This window comes from Prionailurus bengalensis, chromosome C2 (genome assembly GCF_016509475.1).
Source record: "Prionailurus bengalensis isolate Pbe53 chromosome C2, Fcat_Pben_1.1_paternal_pri, whole genome shotgun sequence".
Classification (NCBI taxonomy): domain Eukaryota; kingdom Metazoa; phylum Chordata; class Mammalia; order Carnivora; family Felidae; genus Prionailurus; species Prionailurus bengalensis.
The window spans coordinates 83,805,451-83,821,396 of record NC_057350.1 but is presented as its reverse complement, the minus strand read 5'-3'; the positions used below and the strand labels follow the sequence as shown (position 1 = coordinate 83,821,396).

The following is a 15,946-nucleotide window of genomic DNA, read 5'->3' as shown; positions in this document are numbered from 1 at the left end:
AGTTACGACATATACCCATACAAGGGCCAGGAAGAAAGGCTCAGCTCTGAAGGGGAACACAAATCCTGGGAGCCCAGAACTAGGTGGGTCATCAATAAAAGGTAAATTTCACGTTCACGTGAAAAGGTAACTAGTCTCGTCCCTTAATTCACTCTCCTCCACTACCCTCTTTCTTACCAACTTGCCAAAAGGTGAAAAACCAAGTGCAGCCAGCCTTGTGTGGCCCATTGGAATAAAGGCAGCGGTGAGCTTTGCCAGGGATGGCTCCTGACATGGAGGAGGGGAAGGGAGCCACTCACCTTAAATCTGTCAACAGCAACCGATGCTTCCGAGAGGGATTTTACAGAGAATGGTGTTACTTTCAAAGCAAAAGTCATGGAATTGAAGACGGTCACCACTGTGAAAGCCTGAAAATAGGAAAAAATAACAAGACATCATCACTTTCCTTTCAGGTTTAAAGGAGGCTGAAACTTGACTGTCAAGTTGGTATGAGTCACATATGCTTTTTTTAAAGGTAGAGCTTTTATGAGACCTTCAATTAAAATTCTCAGTAAATCTGAACCAAAGGATGATCTGTATTTTCACAATTAAATCTGAAGTTGGGTTGGCTTAAAAATAACCCACAACTTTATTTGTGCTTAGACCTGAGTCTTTACTCTTCTTACTTCTCAGTTTAATCACATAAAAGAAAAAATACCTTCTGATTATTGGGGGCACCTCGAAATCCAGAAACAAGAGGACCAGAGTATCTCTATATGTGGTATTTCTAATATTTTCCCAAGCCCTGAGGGCTCACCGACCTGTGCTGCCGTCAGGTCAAAGCCAAGGGTCATGTGAACAGAGAATGTCACCACGCTGGCAATCACCATCACAATGGGAGCTACACCAACAGTGATGCTCTGAAAGTATCCAGCTTTTTCCAATATCCGACGTTCCTCCTCTCGGATTTCTAAGAATAAAAAGCAAGCCAAATGCTGAAAAGCAAGCCAATTTGCTCCTCTGTCACCAAAGACTTGGTAGGTCTTCAGCCACACAGGTTTTAAAACAACTCTTTGGGGTGCCTGGGTGGCTCAGTTGGTTAAGTGTCTAACTTTCGCTGAGGTCACGGTCTCATGGTTCGTTCATGAGCTCGAGACCTGCATCGGGTTGTCTACTGTCTGGGCAGAGCCTGCTTTGGATCCTCTGCCCACCTCTCTCCTTGCCCCTCCCCCACTAGCATGCACATGAGCGCGCTCTCTCTCTCCCTCTCTCTCAAAAATAAACAAGCAATAAGGAGTGTCTGACTGGCTCAGTCAGTTGAGCATCTGACTTTGGCTCAGATCATGATCTCACAGTCTGTGGGTTTGAGCCCCATGTTGGGCTCTGGGCTGACAGCTCAGAGGCTGGAACCTGCTTTGGATTCTGTGTCTTCCTCCCTCTCTCTCTGCCCCTCCCCTACTTGTGCTCTGTGCTCTGTCTCTCTCTTTCAAAAACAAATAAACATTTAAAAATAAATAAATAAATAAATAAATAAGCATTAAAAAAAAAAAAACCAACTCTTTAACACCTATAATATAAAAACCTAGGTCAACGTGACTATCAATTATTACCATTAATGCTGGTATACAAGCCTGAAATGGGATCAAGTCATAGGAACAAATCTAACAGAAAGCAGTCCCTACATATCAGTGCAGTGATCATCTCGTGCCTTAGTCTGATTTTTCTTGCAAACATCTTACATCTAAAAGGAATGAGCAGAGTAACTGCATCTGCAATCAGCAGTTTTGTTTGCTTACCTGCGTGTTGTTTATTTCCTGCCCAGGTAATTACAGAAAAGACCAGCACAGTAATGGAGAATTAAAAAAGAACTCAGGTTTACCACAGTGCCTACTGTATGTCAGTGCTGGGTAAAGGCTTTCACACAAAAAGCAGTGAGGATGATTGAGAGAAAGTGAGTGAAATACAACTTTGGTAGGCAGAATGATTTTTCTTAAATATTTGCAAAACTGCGACCTTTATTAACAGAGCAACCCTGGAGTACTGAAGACCACGGAATAGGAAGTATGACAACAAAGTGGTGCGTTTTGTGTATGCAGGGTTTTTTTAATGTTTATTTTTGAGACAGAGAGAGAGAGGGAGAAAGTGTGCATGCATGCGAGCAGGGGAGGGGTAGAGTGACACGGAGAAAGAAAGAATCCCAAGTAGGCTCCATGCTGTCAGCATGGAGCTCGACTCAGGACTCAATCCCGTGAGATGTGAGATCAAGACCTGAGCCGAAATCAAGAGTAGGATGCTTAACCAACTTAGCCACCCCGGCACCCCTATTTTTTTAAAACATATAAGCAATTCTGAGAAGCTTTGCACTGACCTTAAAGGTATTACCACTGCCCAAGACATTGCGAACTATCCTCAGAGCTAGCTCCTAAGTCATATTTTTACAAATCTAACTCATTGCGTTCACATTTACTGTATAACTTGCCTAAGTCCATAATGAGCAAGAATGCTCTTTTCAAACTAACACACACAGGTAAAGACACCAGAGTCAGGGGCTGAAGAAAGAGTGGACTCTCAGAAATAAAATTATGAGACCACAGAGTGAGAGAGCCAGAAAGGACCGTGGGCAGTCACCTTGCCTAAAACATGCTTGGCAGATATCCAGTTAGCATCCATTTATTCCATTCTATTGGCAATGAATTCACTACTTAACAAAGCTGCCTAACCCACTGCTGGACACCTCTGAGTGGCCACCTCCGCCTGATGACCACTGATAAATAAGCGTGTGAACTGGACACAATGTTCCTGAAGATTTAATCAAGAAACCAAGCAGTAAAACTAAAATAGCTTCCTTGCTCTGAACACTGTATTTCTATTCAACCTAAAATTGCATTAACTTTTGTCACTGTAATGTATTCAGGTTAGCTCACTATGAGGTGATGGTCAATTAACAGCCCACATTTTTGATACTTAAATTAAGTTTAAATGTAAATACATCTTCTTTTTTCAACTCCAAAGTGCCTTTAAATATATCCTTCTTAAATGTCACCTTTTTAAAAAAGTTTATTATTTTGAGAGAGAGAGAGAGCACTCACAAGTAGGAGAAGGGCAGAGAGAGAGGGAGAGAGAGAATCCCAAGCAGGCTCTGCACTGTCAGCACATGGCCCGAAGTGGGGCTCGAACTCATGAATCGTGAGATCATGACCTGAGCAGAAGTTAGACGCTTAACCAACTAAGCCACCCAGGCGCCCCTAAAGATCATCTTTTTTAAGGTCCATCATTTGGCATTTAAATATTAGACAAGTCTCTGCATTGAATTTACTGATCATGATAACCAGGATAGGGCCAGGACAGGCCTTGTGACTCAACATAAGTCAATTGTTTGAAAAGATAAAAATAAAACAACAAACCAAAAACCACGATGAGTGAGGAGCTGAGCTAGACCCAGAGCCCCGCTGTCCTGACCCCCTGCCCGGCACTTCTGCTCCCCCAGGATCTTACACTTCACTCACTACCTGTGGTGTACGTGCACCTGTGGTGGGGAGGGGAGGGCGAAGCCCTCAATAGCCACTTGATACTGTTTTCTGTAATGTCTTCATGGCTAGGCCACAAAATAATGGGCAGGATGACAGTATAGATAGGCGGCTTTGAAACTGAATGAATTACTCATAACTGGCTTAGTTATCTTGGGAAAAATCACAATTTTCTGGTCTTAATTTCCTCCTGTGTAAGAAGAGATTATGGGTTCGAGTCTCTAAGATCCCTTTCAATATAAGATCATAAGATATTACAAGAATATAAGATATTATGATCCTATGACATTAGGATTCCTAGCAGCTAATGTGCTCAGGAAGCTAAGACACTAAAGCCCTTCTGCCAAACGCACATATAAAATCTTAAACTCACTTTGTACAATTTGAGAAAATGCTTTCACCCAGGCATACATTTTAATAAATTTAATGTAAGTGAGGACTTCATTCATCTTCTGGACACGTTCATCAGTGGTGGTCACACATTTTCTCCTGAAATATGCAGTGATCCGGGATACAAACATCTGAAAGGAAAAGCAATGTTGTGCCAAGTCAGGGCTTATTCAAACTTAAGAACCGTCCAGCCTTTCTGGGAAATAAATCTGCTCAAGATTATTATAAATAAAATGAGCATCAGGTAGGTGTACTGCTTTTTAATAAAAGTGGTCTATTAAATTAGAATAAAATATTATTTAATTCTTACATCTTTGGAAGGAAGTTAAGACAAGTATTTGTTTTCATGGTAATTACAGATATTGAATGCTACCAAAGGGAAGCAGAAGAGCCATATCAGTTAGTATCAACTCGAGATGAAGAGACTCAACACTCCCGTGTTAGCTGGAGGCCTCCTCCTTCACTCAGATTCTCTTTTTTATTTTATTTTGTAATTTTTTTTAAGTTTACTTATTTATTTTGAGGAGAAAGACAGAGAGAGCAGGAGCAGAGGAGGGGCAGAGAGAGAAGGAGAGAGAGAATCCCAAGCAGGCTCCTCACTGCCAGCACAAAGCCTGATGTGGGGGCTCAAACTCAAGAACCGTGAGATCATGACCTGAGCCGAAACCAAGAGTCAGACGTGTAAATGACTGAGCCACCCAGGCACCCAGATTATCTTTCTTAAATCTCATTAAGAGCCATGGTCTTTATTCAAGTGACACCTTAGAGTTTTCCAAACCAGGTACCTGCTTTGAGGAAATTTCCGGTCAGAGATGTGATGCCTCAGTGGTGCCTACTACATAAAACCTAATGGAAATAACTCATTTTAAGGAAAAGCTGCTAAAATACGGGAAGGAATCTTACTCACCATTGCTGGGTAAAAGAGGATAAAAACAGCTGATCCTAGGAAGCCTGTTGGTCCTAGAATAATTACATTATAAATCATGCCTAAGATGGCAACAATGGGTCCTCCAGCCAACAAGCTGCCAACGGCGGCTGCCTCAAACATCCTCTGCCCGTCATTGGAGCACATGTTGATGAGCTACGAGACATAGAGAGCAGTGAGAGGACCCCGCGAGGATGCTGGCCACTCAGCCACTCGTCTCAGGAGGAAGAGGCAGGACAAAGCAGAGATCCAACGGAAAGAAAGAGCTCAAGCTGGGAGCTTTCCCTCTGCCCTGAAGCAAACACCCTGTACTCACCTCCCCCACGGACTTCTCTTTAATGTTCTTTAATTTAAGGATCTTCTTAAATGCCATGGTTAGGATGGCCCCTCGCAAGCGGACGCCCGTTCGGTAGTTCAATGCCCAAGTCAGTGCAAGTGACCAGGAGCGCACGACTTCCGTCAGGAGGAGGCCCAGGACTAAGAGCAAGCTGTACCGGAGGTTAGAGTCTGTGACCTGGGTGTATTCCAAGAGGTGTTTCACCACGAAGGCCTACAGGGAGAAACACACCCCACTGTCAACATCTCCACAGCACCCACACATCACGCCACAGTTTTATGTTAAGTTAGAAAGAGGAAGCAGCTCCACTGTGCAGTGGTACGTACGTACATAAGCAGAGAAAGACCTTGAAGGACCAAATCTTACGGACTACGTGGCCTGCGGGTATTAACTCAGGGCATTTCGCAGGAGGTATGTCTAATCTGAAATTTTCTTCCTTCAGGACACCACCAAAACCGTTACTCTTTCTAATGTAACATAAACCTGTCCATGAGCTGAAATTAATTCTAAACACACGGTCATTAAAAAGTATCTATTTGACCTTACTCCAGTATCTCCACACACTGATACATTTCTTTAAATGAAATTAAGACCTTTTTTTTTTTTTTTTTGGATCGTTTCAAACGTGCTTATTTGATAAAAAGGAACAGTGTACCTACAGTTGGACTGGGGAAGAGTGAGAAGTGCATTTGCAAAACATTCCTGAAAATAAACATCGGCAGTTTAATAGTACAGAAGACAGCAAACAAAGCAGACTATCCAAAATCCAGAAACCCTCCCACGGACCCTCCCCACTCCCCATTCCCTCCCAAAAACAAAAACATGTTACCTCAGGTAGTATATGTCTAACACCACCTGCAGTGAGGGAAGGCAGCCAGCCCCCAAGAACCACCGAGTGCCACCTCCAGCTCTGAGGTCCTGCAACGCCGGAGCACACACTCACACAAGGCACATTCAGCAACAGGATTAAATACCAGGAAGTGGGAGGTAATGTACTTTTATTGAAAATGAAAAAAAAAAAAGTACCATCTTCAAAGAGCATCTCACAGACACTGTACAACAGGAGGAGCATTGCGGTAACATACATGGGAACATACAGAGTCGAGTTATACAAGGCTAGCCGTCTAACAGGTCATTGGGCCTCCGACTGTTGTTTTAGCTACACACAGTGGAAATACAGAATAGAACCGATATCTGTTTCCAGAGTCCGGAGTAGTACATCAAGCTGACAGCACTTAATCGATTAAGGCTCCTGAAGCTGCAGGGAGGCTGCAGTGGAGGAGATTCTCCAGGAATAAGACCTTGCTGCTAAGGAAAGAGAATTAAAAAACAAAAAAACAAAAAACTAAAAACTCCCCAAAGAGGTAACTCTGCTTAAAATCACTGGCGCTATTGGTTCAGCAGGCTGTGATGAATGACTTCTGTTCAGGACAGAATACAAAAATCTAGGCCTCAAGGAAAAACTGGTGGGATCCTTCAGAGTCTTTTCAAGTCCTTGCAGCTAAAATCGATCTTGCCAAAAATGAAAGAAAACAAGCCACGACAAAAGAAAGCCAAACCAATCCCCCACCCTGAAGGAAGAAAAAAAAAATTAATGAGAAACCCATCCACCCAACTACCCCGGATCCTTATAGCAAAAGGTACTGTAGATGGAAGCCAGCTCTGAATGACAGACAAAAATGGAGGCCAGACACAATTGTCCTGAGGCGGCTAATACTGAATTCCAGAACCCAGACGCTCTCTGGTTAACTGGCATTTCTCATTTTTCCTGAAAGGAAATTAATACCAGATGTCCACTAGATCCTAAGAGATCCCCACCAATCAGATTTCTGTCAAGTGTCGGCAAATAACCTGATCAAATAAATGAGATTTCAGATTCCAAGCACTATTGTATTCCACCTCTCCCCTCCCTCAGATTTTTAGGTTTATATCCATTGTTTGGGTCACCACTGCATACAGCTGGGTTGTTGGTTTACTAGCAAGAAGATTGGCTTCTTTTCCAGTATGCAATCCAAAATGTGGAACTGAGTCACTGAGTGGCAGGGTCAAAACCCCATTTTTCCTCACGTGAAGCAACTCAGTAAGATGGCGATGCAGTAAAGCATTTTCTCACACACCTCGGCACTGATGGAACAGTCTCCAAAGGAAGGCGTGAAAGGACAGCAGGTTGTAGTTTGGGGTTCCTTCCTTCCCATACCTTTACAGTGCCATCTTTCAGCACCGGGCAATAGCATTAGTACCTCCCGGAGGTGAGGAGCCGGGGGAAAGTCAAAGACATAATGAAGGCTTACATTATGTAAAACTTTCAGAGGGTGGGGGGAAAGAGGAAACAGCAGATTAAAGAATTTCCAACACACAGGGTTTAAAAAAAAAACAACAAAAAAAAAACAATTACATTTCAAACCATTTTGCATGGGATAAAGAAAAAAAGGTTTTTCATGAAAAATCCAACCAAAATTTAGTTTTAAAAAGTTACAAACTTATCATTTAAATGCAAACAAACTGGGAGGAAAACTCGAGATTGTCAGAATAGCTGTCTGGCTGTGGAAAGCATTCCCAGTGAATAAACATTACCTTACCTGAACTCTTGGCGAGAGATTCTGCCCAGCTTGACTCTCTCATTCTGACCGCAGAATACAGCCATCCTGAAAATTCTAAAGAACAGCTTCTGTCACTGGTTCCACTACAGAGAGACTCCCCCCAAATCCAGATCCTGACAGCACCAAGCAAGCTGCAGCTGGGGAGAGGTGGGGAGGGTGGGAAACTTACCTCTCTAGAGGCTATTCACTGCCCTTTCCCCAAAAGGCCCTGGAGCAGAGTTAGCATTCACCGAGATGTAGTGCTGCAGGAGGTAGTCTTCTCTTGCAGATCTACAGGGTGGATGCTAATTCTTTACACAAAAAAATCACAGGTCAGGCCTGGTCTTTTTAAATTGTTTGAATCCAAGGAGGTCACAACTTTAGCAAGACCTTAGCAAGTCTGGCCACTCATGTTAGGTCAGGACCATACCCATATACGTTCTGCTACTCCGTTAACACTACTGTGACCTTTGGACACTCTGCACAGAGCTCTGGTCCACCGGCATCACTGAAACCTTGGATCATCTCGATGTACAAACGTCCAGCCAGTTAAAAAACATACACACACATTAACTTCATTGTTTCATATATTCTGCATGTGGCTACCAAGGTTCAGTGAGGCCTGAGAGGAGATCAGAAATATCCCCATATTTGGGGAGTCGGTTCTTACATAGATTTCTAGAAGAACAGACTGAGCCAGTTTGAAAGTCGTGCCACATTAGAAAATGTCCAAAAATCTAAAATGGATGTTCTTCGAAAGGATTTAAATCCACAGAACAGAAGGTATGCTCATTGCTAGTACTAATCTCAAAACCAGCCTGATTCTTCAATTTCCAATTAAAAAAAAAATTTATAAGAACTGGAGCTCCAAAAAAAAAAAAAAAAAAAGAAGTTTGCTTTGCTTATAGTTTTAAATCTTTTTATCATTTAGTTAGACTACGGGTGGGACCATTGCTTTCTCAATTGTTCTAGGATGGAATCACATGAAATAACACAGGCCTTAAGTTGCTCTTCCCCAAGAGGGTAGAGAGAAGGAAAGGCGTGCTACAGTTTTCCTATTAAAGGAAGGCTCTCAGTGTTCCCTGGCATCTAGAAGAGTTTACTAGAGTTAGCAATCCAGTACGCAGTGCCTTAAAAGAGAGATTAAGGAATATGCAGATGCTCGAGGGAGTGACTGTAGGCCCCAAACTGAACATGCATAGGTAGCTTTTTTTTCCCCAAATAAAAACTTAAAATTGTAGTAATCTATAGAATTTCTTCCCTTTCTTCCTTTCTTTTCTTTTCTTTTTTCTTTCTTTCTTTTTTTCTTTTTTTTTTTTTTGTATGGGGGGGAGCCAATGAACTTCTTGCACTGGCCAAATGGAATCATGAAAGCCTGTATACTGTGCTATCCAGCTCAAGGAATTCCACAGAAGATCCAGAGCAGCCACCAGCCCTGTAGTGAAACAATGACAGAAGCTCTTCTTGGGGGAAGCTGGTCCTATGAACATGTTTGCCATTTTGGTCAATAACATAATATTCAGGTACATGGTCTCTCTTACTTAAAACTTATACAAAAGTGTGTTAGTTGGTCAATTAATATAGAAACCTAATACCAGGAAAGTAGTGTTCTCTGCTTCAGAAAAGAGATCAGAACTTTTAAAAAGGCATCAAACATTAAAAAAAAAACCAAAAAACAAAAAACAAACAAACAACAATAATGACAACAAAAAAAAAACACAGAAAAACTGCAAATTAGTTTTACCTAATCACCATGCATCTTAGGCATATACTTACCAAAACCATGAACCTCCAGCTTACCCACACACGGAAAATGCACAGTATAAGTAGCACTACTGCTCCGATGCCTCAAGGCAAATATGCAGAGAATAGATTTAATCAAAGTCTCAAGTGTAAGGAAGCACAGCAGGTGTAAGAAACAGGTGTCCAGAGAACAGCGTGAACATCACTCTCTTACCTACCCTGCTTCAGTACACACTAGGAAAAAACCATGGCTACCACCCCGACACCTACAGCACAGTTCACACCATACACCAGAACTCAGCAGACTCCAGGTCAGACTCTAAAAACCTCAACGCTCCTCTAGTTTCTTCGGGCTCATTTGCCACGGAACCGCCAAACACGTGACAACCCTGCCTCCAGGCATTCGGTGTGACTCCAGCACTGGCTCAGCAACCTACGCCACACAACGCCGCTCTCGCCCACTCACAGCACCGTGAGACACCATCTCCCCAAACCAAGACTGTCATTTCATGTAGACACGCAGCAAAGAAGCACAGTCCTGCACAGGGCTGGAATCATTCATTTTCACCCGCCCCAGGAAAGCAAGCCAGGTCCAGCTCTCCTCTGGCAACATGGCCCCTCATCCTTCCAGCTGCTGACAAGCCACCATTCACTCCAGAATCGACTGTTCCCTTTCAACAGACCTAGAGGCAACTCTAAGGCTGCTAACTAGCCCAAAGGTGAGCACAACCCCTGCAACAGAACAAGAGTGTTAGAGCTGGCCATGGCCGGGCCCCTGGAGACTGTCAGAAAGGATGGTTAGAACTTACTGGTCCACTGAAGCCAGCCAGCTGTGTGATCATCAGGCACACGATGGAGAGGATGAGCCTGGTGCGGCAGAAGATCCACACAACCCTTCGGAGGGAAGCGGCGTCTGGCCCAACTTCATTCAGCTCTTCTTGCCACAGTCTCTCTAGTCTTAACAAGGGCACATGTCCTCGTTACACATCTCCCCAGGTGAACAGACACTCCCTAGATTCCCTCCTGCCATTGCTTTTTGCCTCCAGGCTTTGACACCACTCACACGAACCTCTCCTTTAAACTGTGTACACGGACTTCACCTTCTGGGAAAAAAATACCCTTCCTGGGTAACTACATATTTACCCTGTATAGGGAGCCCCTCATGACATAGAAAATAATGAGAACAAAAGTCCTTCCTTCCCCCCAGAAAAATTATCCCTGAACAGAATTTGCTCATGGCTAAGAGCTCCTTCCTCAAGGGTCCCCAACCCTTTCTGAAGAATCCTGTAGTCAAATGTAAAGTTGTAAGCTAGATTTTAATCATGATAATCAGCTACCACAAAAATGTATTCTGTCACAAGGCAGCAACATAATTTCCCTGTCGACTCAGGAAGAGAAGCGGGGCTGAGAGAGAGAGAGAAAGCCCGTGGTTAAAACAGGATTAAAGGTGAAATAGGAGATAAAGCAGAAGAGCAAAGAGAAAGTCATCCCCAGGCTACCCTCCCTCCAGAGGACAGCTCAGATCCTAAATGAACACAGAGCTGAGGGTGTCACACTGCCGGACCCACCCTCCTAGCTCAGGCCCTACACACCCAGTATGTGGGAGACCAGGGTGGACCAGAGACGCCTACCTTCTGCAGTTCACATCGGAAGACTCGTGTTTGGACAAAGACCACACGTCCTCCATTGAGAGCTCTCCCTTCCTGTGGGCCACACGGGCCAGAGGAGAAAGCCAAGAAAAAGTCATGCAGGAGAAGAGCCCAGCATTGTCCACTGGGTGCTGGTGTCTAAGGAGAGAAAACCCAAAGCACAAAATTGTCAGTGCACACAGACAGGCTAGCCAGCATTTATAATACACTGTTTAGCAAACGGTTCCTGACTATAAATGGGTCTTCCCAAATGGTCTGATCTTAGCCCGAATTTTCAAAAATGCTTTTGGTGCTTCACAGACAAGTCATTAACTGGCAGAGCCTCTTACTTGGAAGTGGTCCGGATGGGCTTCAGAACACTTAAGCTGTGATGGTACTTTCCCTTGGGATGTTCCTCATCCAGGATTCTGAGCTGAGAATGCATGGAGGCATCCAGGGAAAGACCCTCAGCTCGGGCTGCTGTTTCCAAGGCATCTTGGCATTCCAACTGTTTTAACAGATAGAGAAGGCAGGGGCACAGTTAATGAACATTACAAAAACAGAGGGGCAAATCTACCTGACATAGTAGCTCAAACTGCAAACCAGATTCGTCTTACCTGAGAAATCCCAAGACTTGGGGTTAAAACTAACTTGTATGATAAGAATTTGCTGAGGAACATTAAACCAGTTACATAGAACTTCCAAACTCTTGAGCACTTTTAGGTTCATAAAAATTGAGCAAAACGTACAGAGAGTTCCCACATACCTCCTCATCTCCCCACCTCTTCCCCATCTGTTTCCTCCACTAGTAACATCCTTCCATTAGGGTGGTACATTTATTAAAATTGATGAACCAATACTGATATGTTACTATTGACTAAAATCCATCATTTACATTAAGATTCACTCTTTGTGCTATATATTCTAAAATTTATATATATTTTAAAGTGTATTGTATTTATTTTTGAGAGAGAGAGCATGAGCAGGGGAGAGGAGCAGAGAGAGAGAGGGAGAGAGAGACTCCCAATCAGGCTCCATGCCCGGCGCAGAGTCTGATGCAGGGCTCGATCTCGGGGATCATGACCTGAGCCAAAACCAAGAGTCGGATGCTTAACTGACTGAGCCATCCGGGCGCCCCTAAAACTTATATTTTTATCACCAAAATGTTTTATCTTTCGTTTTCCAATAACTGAGAGTCAGTTATTTCACTACTAACTGCAAATTCTGTCGCCCATTTTCTATGACAAGAACTTCATAATCATCCCCAATTAAACAGCCCTTGTCACACAGAAAAGCCAGTATGTACACGTGTCTCCCCCCTTTCTCCTTTATCAGCAGCAGGGAGAGCAGAATAGGGGCTCTCACCTGGCTGCACAGCTAAGAGCTCCAATACCCAGATATCTGCAGCATAAGGCTGAGGGTCCCATGAGTTGAAATACAAAGTTAACCAACCATATTTACCACAAAGCTTTTATAAATACCACTTAATCACATTAACAGAAATACATGTAATTCAAAGTCTGACTGAGGCAGAAGACGGTGGGCCAAGAATTTGAACACCTGTATCCTTGTCTAGTCTAAAAGTAATTAAAAGTTGACACTTTCCTGTTGCAGAAGAGAGGTGTTATTTTCCTCAGATATGGATTATAAGCACATCATCCTTTTCTCACACTGTCACAAATATTTCCAGCAATGGTTATGAAACAGCAAGAAAGAATAGATCCCCAAATCAAGAAGAGTTAAGTAGTGCAGCACCTAACACACCGTCTTACACAAAGCAGAGTCTCCGTTTTTATGCACCACTTCTTTTCCACACAGAACAGAGGCCACTCAAATGTTGGCGGAAATGAATTCATGCATGGAGGTTACCTGGATGCCTAGGTGGCTCTCTCCTCAAATACAATAGCTTTAGTTCACAACACAGTTATGCATCTTCAGATAAGATAAGGTACTGCTTAGTATTGGGAAAGTACACAGCCTTCCCAACTGGGAAACACATTTTTTCCCTTTTGATAAAGGCAAGGTAGACCAGTTTCAAGAACATAACAACATTAACATAATAAATGAATCAATACCAAGAAACGAATTAACTTAAAAAAATTTCTTTTAATGTTTATTTATTTTTTTAAGAATGAGAAAGGCAGAGCGTGAATGGGGGAGAGGCAGAGAGAAAGGGAGACACAGAATCCAAAGTAGGCTCCAGGCTCTGAGCTGTAAGCACAGAGCCCGATGTGGAGCTCGAACTCACAGAACATGAGATCATGACCTGAGCCAAAGTTGTATGCCTAACCGACTGAGCCACCCACGCGCCACAGAATTAACTCTTTTATAAAGTACTTAGGTATTAGGTGAACACTTATTTTGTGGTTAGGGACTATGGAACCTAATAACAAACTAAGTACAACAAAGGTAGGTTTTTTGTTTTTTTGTTTTTTTGTTTTTAACTTTTAGGCTGCCTATAACCACAACAAGAAGAAAGCCATTGGGTTGAGAAAGGAGAAAGATATACTAAAAATACAAACACACCTACTATAAGGAAGTAGAAACTGGGAATACATACAGAATAGGTATAGAATGTTGTGAGGACCAGCCTTAGTTGGATATCCAAAGCTTCAGAAGAAGATAAAAATTAAAATAATACCACTTCAAGTGCACACTGGATATTTGCCAAAACGGACTACATGCTGGGCCCTAAAGCAAACCTCAACAAATTTCAAAAGACTGACATCACATGGTGTATATACATTGACCACTTTGGAATTCAGTTCAAATTCAGTAACAAAGAACACAAGAGAATCTCCAAATATTTAGAAATCATGCAACATACTTCTTTTTTTTTATGTTTATTTATTTATTTTGAGAGAGAGAGAGAGAGAGCGAGCTGGAAAGAGAGATAGAAAGCAAGCAGGAGAGAGGCAGAGAGAGAGGGAAAGAATCCCAAGCAGGCTCCACACTGTCAGCATGGCGACCGATGCAGGGCTTGAACCCACAAATTGTGAGATCATGACCTAAGCCGAAACCAAGAGTTGGACACTTAACCAACTGAGTCACCCAGACACCCCAACACACTTCTAAATAATATGAGTTAAATATATAAAATGGAAATTAGTAAATATTCTGAACAAAACGCTAAGAAATTATAGCACTTCCAAATTTGTGTGATGGGGCTATAGCAGAACTTGGAGTAAAACTGTGAACGTTTTAAAATCATATATTAGAGGGGCGCCTGGGTGGCTCAGTCTGTTAAGCATTTGACTTTGGCTCAGGTCACAATCTCGCGGCTCGTGAGTCTCAGTCCCGCATCAGGCTCTGTGCTGACAGCATGTAGCCTGGAGCCTGGAGCCTGCTTCAGATTCTGTGTGTCCCTTTCTCTCTGTTCCTCCCTGCTCGGACCCTGTCTGTCTCTCTCTCGCTCAAAACTAAATAAACATTAAACAGATTTTTTGGGGGGTGCCTGGGTGGCTCAGTCGGTTGAGCGTCCGACTTCAGCTCAGGTCATGATCTCAGAGTTTGTGAGTTTGAGCCCCGCGTCGGGCTCTGTGCTGACAGCTCAGAGCCTGGAGCCTCCTTCAGATTCTGTCTCCTTCTCTTTCTGCCCCTCCCCACTTGTGCTCTGTCTCTCTGTCTCTCAAAAATAAATAAATGTAATAAAAAATCTAAAAAAAATTTTTTTATCATGTATTAGAAAAGAAGAAAAAGTGAAAACTTGGGGGAAGAAATTTTATTATTTCTGTGACATCCTTTTTAAAATAATAATTAGAATTATGACTGAACCAGGACATATCAGATTTTTAGGAATTGTGTACAATTTCTGGAACAACATAAAGAAAGTTGAGCATTACTTCTTATTTGACAATGCTTCCCATGAAATTTAACAAACAAATTAAGCCTAATTAGTTCAATGTCTTCCTTTCACAAGTACAGAGAATACATCTTTTGAGATGTTTCTAGGGACCCTCTGAAAAATCCCAAAGTTAGTTCAAAGTGAACAAGACTTTATTAGAATTAGATTTGGGGTGGGGCACCTGGGTGGCTCACTCAGTTAAGCATCCATCCAACTTCGGCTCAGGTCATGATCTCACGGTTCATGGGTTTGAACCCCACATCAGACTCTGTGCCTCCTGCTCTCTCTGCCCCTCTCCTGCTTGTACTCTGTCTTTCTCTGTCTCTCAAAAACAAATAAACATTAAAAAAAAATTAAAAAGAAGAATTTGATTTGGGGGAAGTTTGTCAAAAATATCAAAAGGCTTAAAACACTTGATTAGATTACAGCCACCATGAAACAATACTTAGTTACCCATTTTGCCAAAGTGACAATTAAAGACTTCAAAAGCTAATACAGAAAGCTACAGAGTTGTAAAAAACTTAGCTCTTTTAATAGAGAAGACTCAGTTTTCTAAAATAAAGGTAACATAAGGTGCAATAAATTATTTTCATAAACCATAGAATCTTTGTTTTCTAGGCAGATTACTTAAAAGGTAAAGAAAAACCTTTCACAGTCTCATCTAGACCAAACCAATAGTTCAAGAAAACTTTGTCCTTTTAGCAGATGAAATAAAATTTTTTCAGTTTTACAGAAGTATATTATTGATATTTAAATTTATTTTTCCTGAAGCCAATTAAATAGAACTCTTTTACATAGTAATTTTGGCAATGCCCTCTGGAGGTAGAAAAACACCACATATGTAATATATGTCCATAGACCTACATAACATGCAGACACAGAGACCCTGTAGCTTTCATTCCAAAACTCTAGCTGTGAATCAGGTATTTCTCACACGGCCAAAGCTTTTTTTTTTTCTTCTTCTTTTTTTTAATGTTTACTTATTTTTGAGAGA

General features: G+C 42.3%; 1 protein-coding gene across 8 annotated transcripts in view; it reads right to left on the bottom strand.

Annotated features, from left to right (window-relative positions):
* The window catches only part of ABCC5 (ATP binding cassette subfamily C member 5), a 79,692-nt gene that overhangs the window by 44,572 nt on the left and 19,174 nt on the right, over positions 1-15,946 (bottom strand). For 2 of the 8 annotated variants that reach the window (XM_043594772.1, XM_043594773.1), the window contains exons 3-10: positions 11,459-11,616; positions 11,112-11,267; positions 10,290-10,437; positions 5,138-5,371; positions 4,804-4,977; positions 3,880-4,027; positions 801-949; positions 300-407 (exon numbers count right to left, since the gene is read on the bottom strand). In XM_043594772.1, the coding sequence (XP_043450707.1) occupies positions 300-407; positions 801-949; positions 3,880-4,027; positions 4,804-4,977; positions 5,138-5,371; positions 10,290-10,437; positions 11,112-11,267; positions 11,459-11,616 (1,275 nt within the window). Of the gene's footprint in view, positions 1-299; positions 408-800; positions 950-3,879; positions 4,028-4,803; positions 4,978-5,137; positions 5,372-5,813; positions 5,940-6,139; positions 7,813-10,289; positions 10,438-11,111; positions 11,268-11,458; positions 11,617-15,946 lie in introns of those variants that run through there. The other 6 variants (XM_043594774.1, XM_043594775.1, XM_043594778.1 and 3 more) reach the window with 6 other exon arrangements.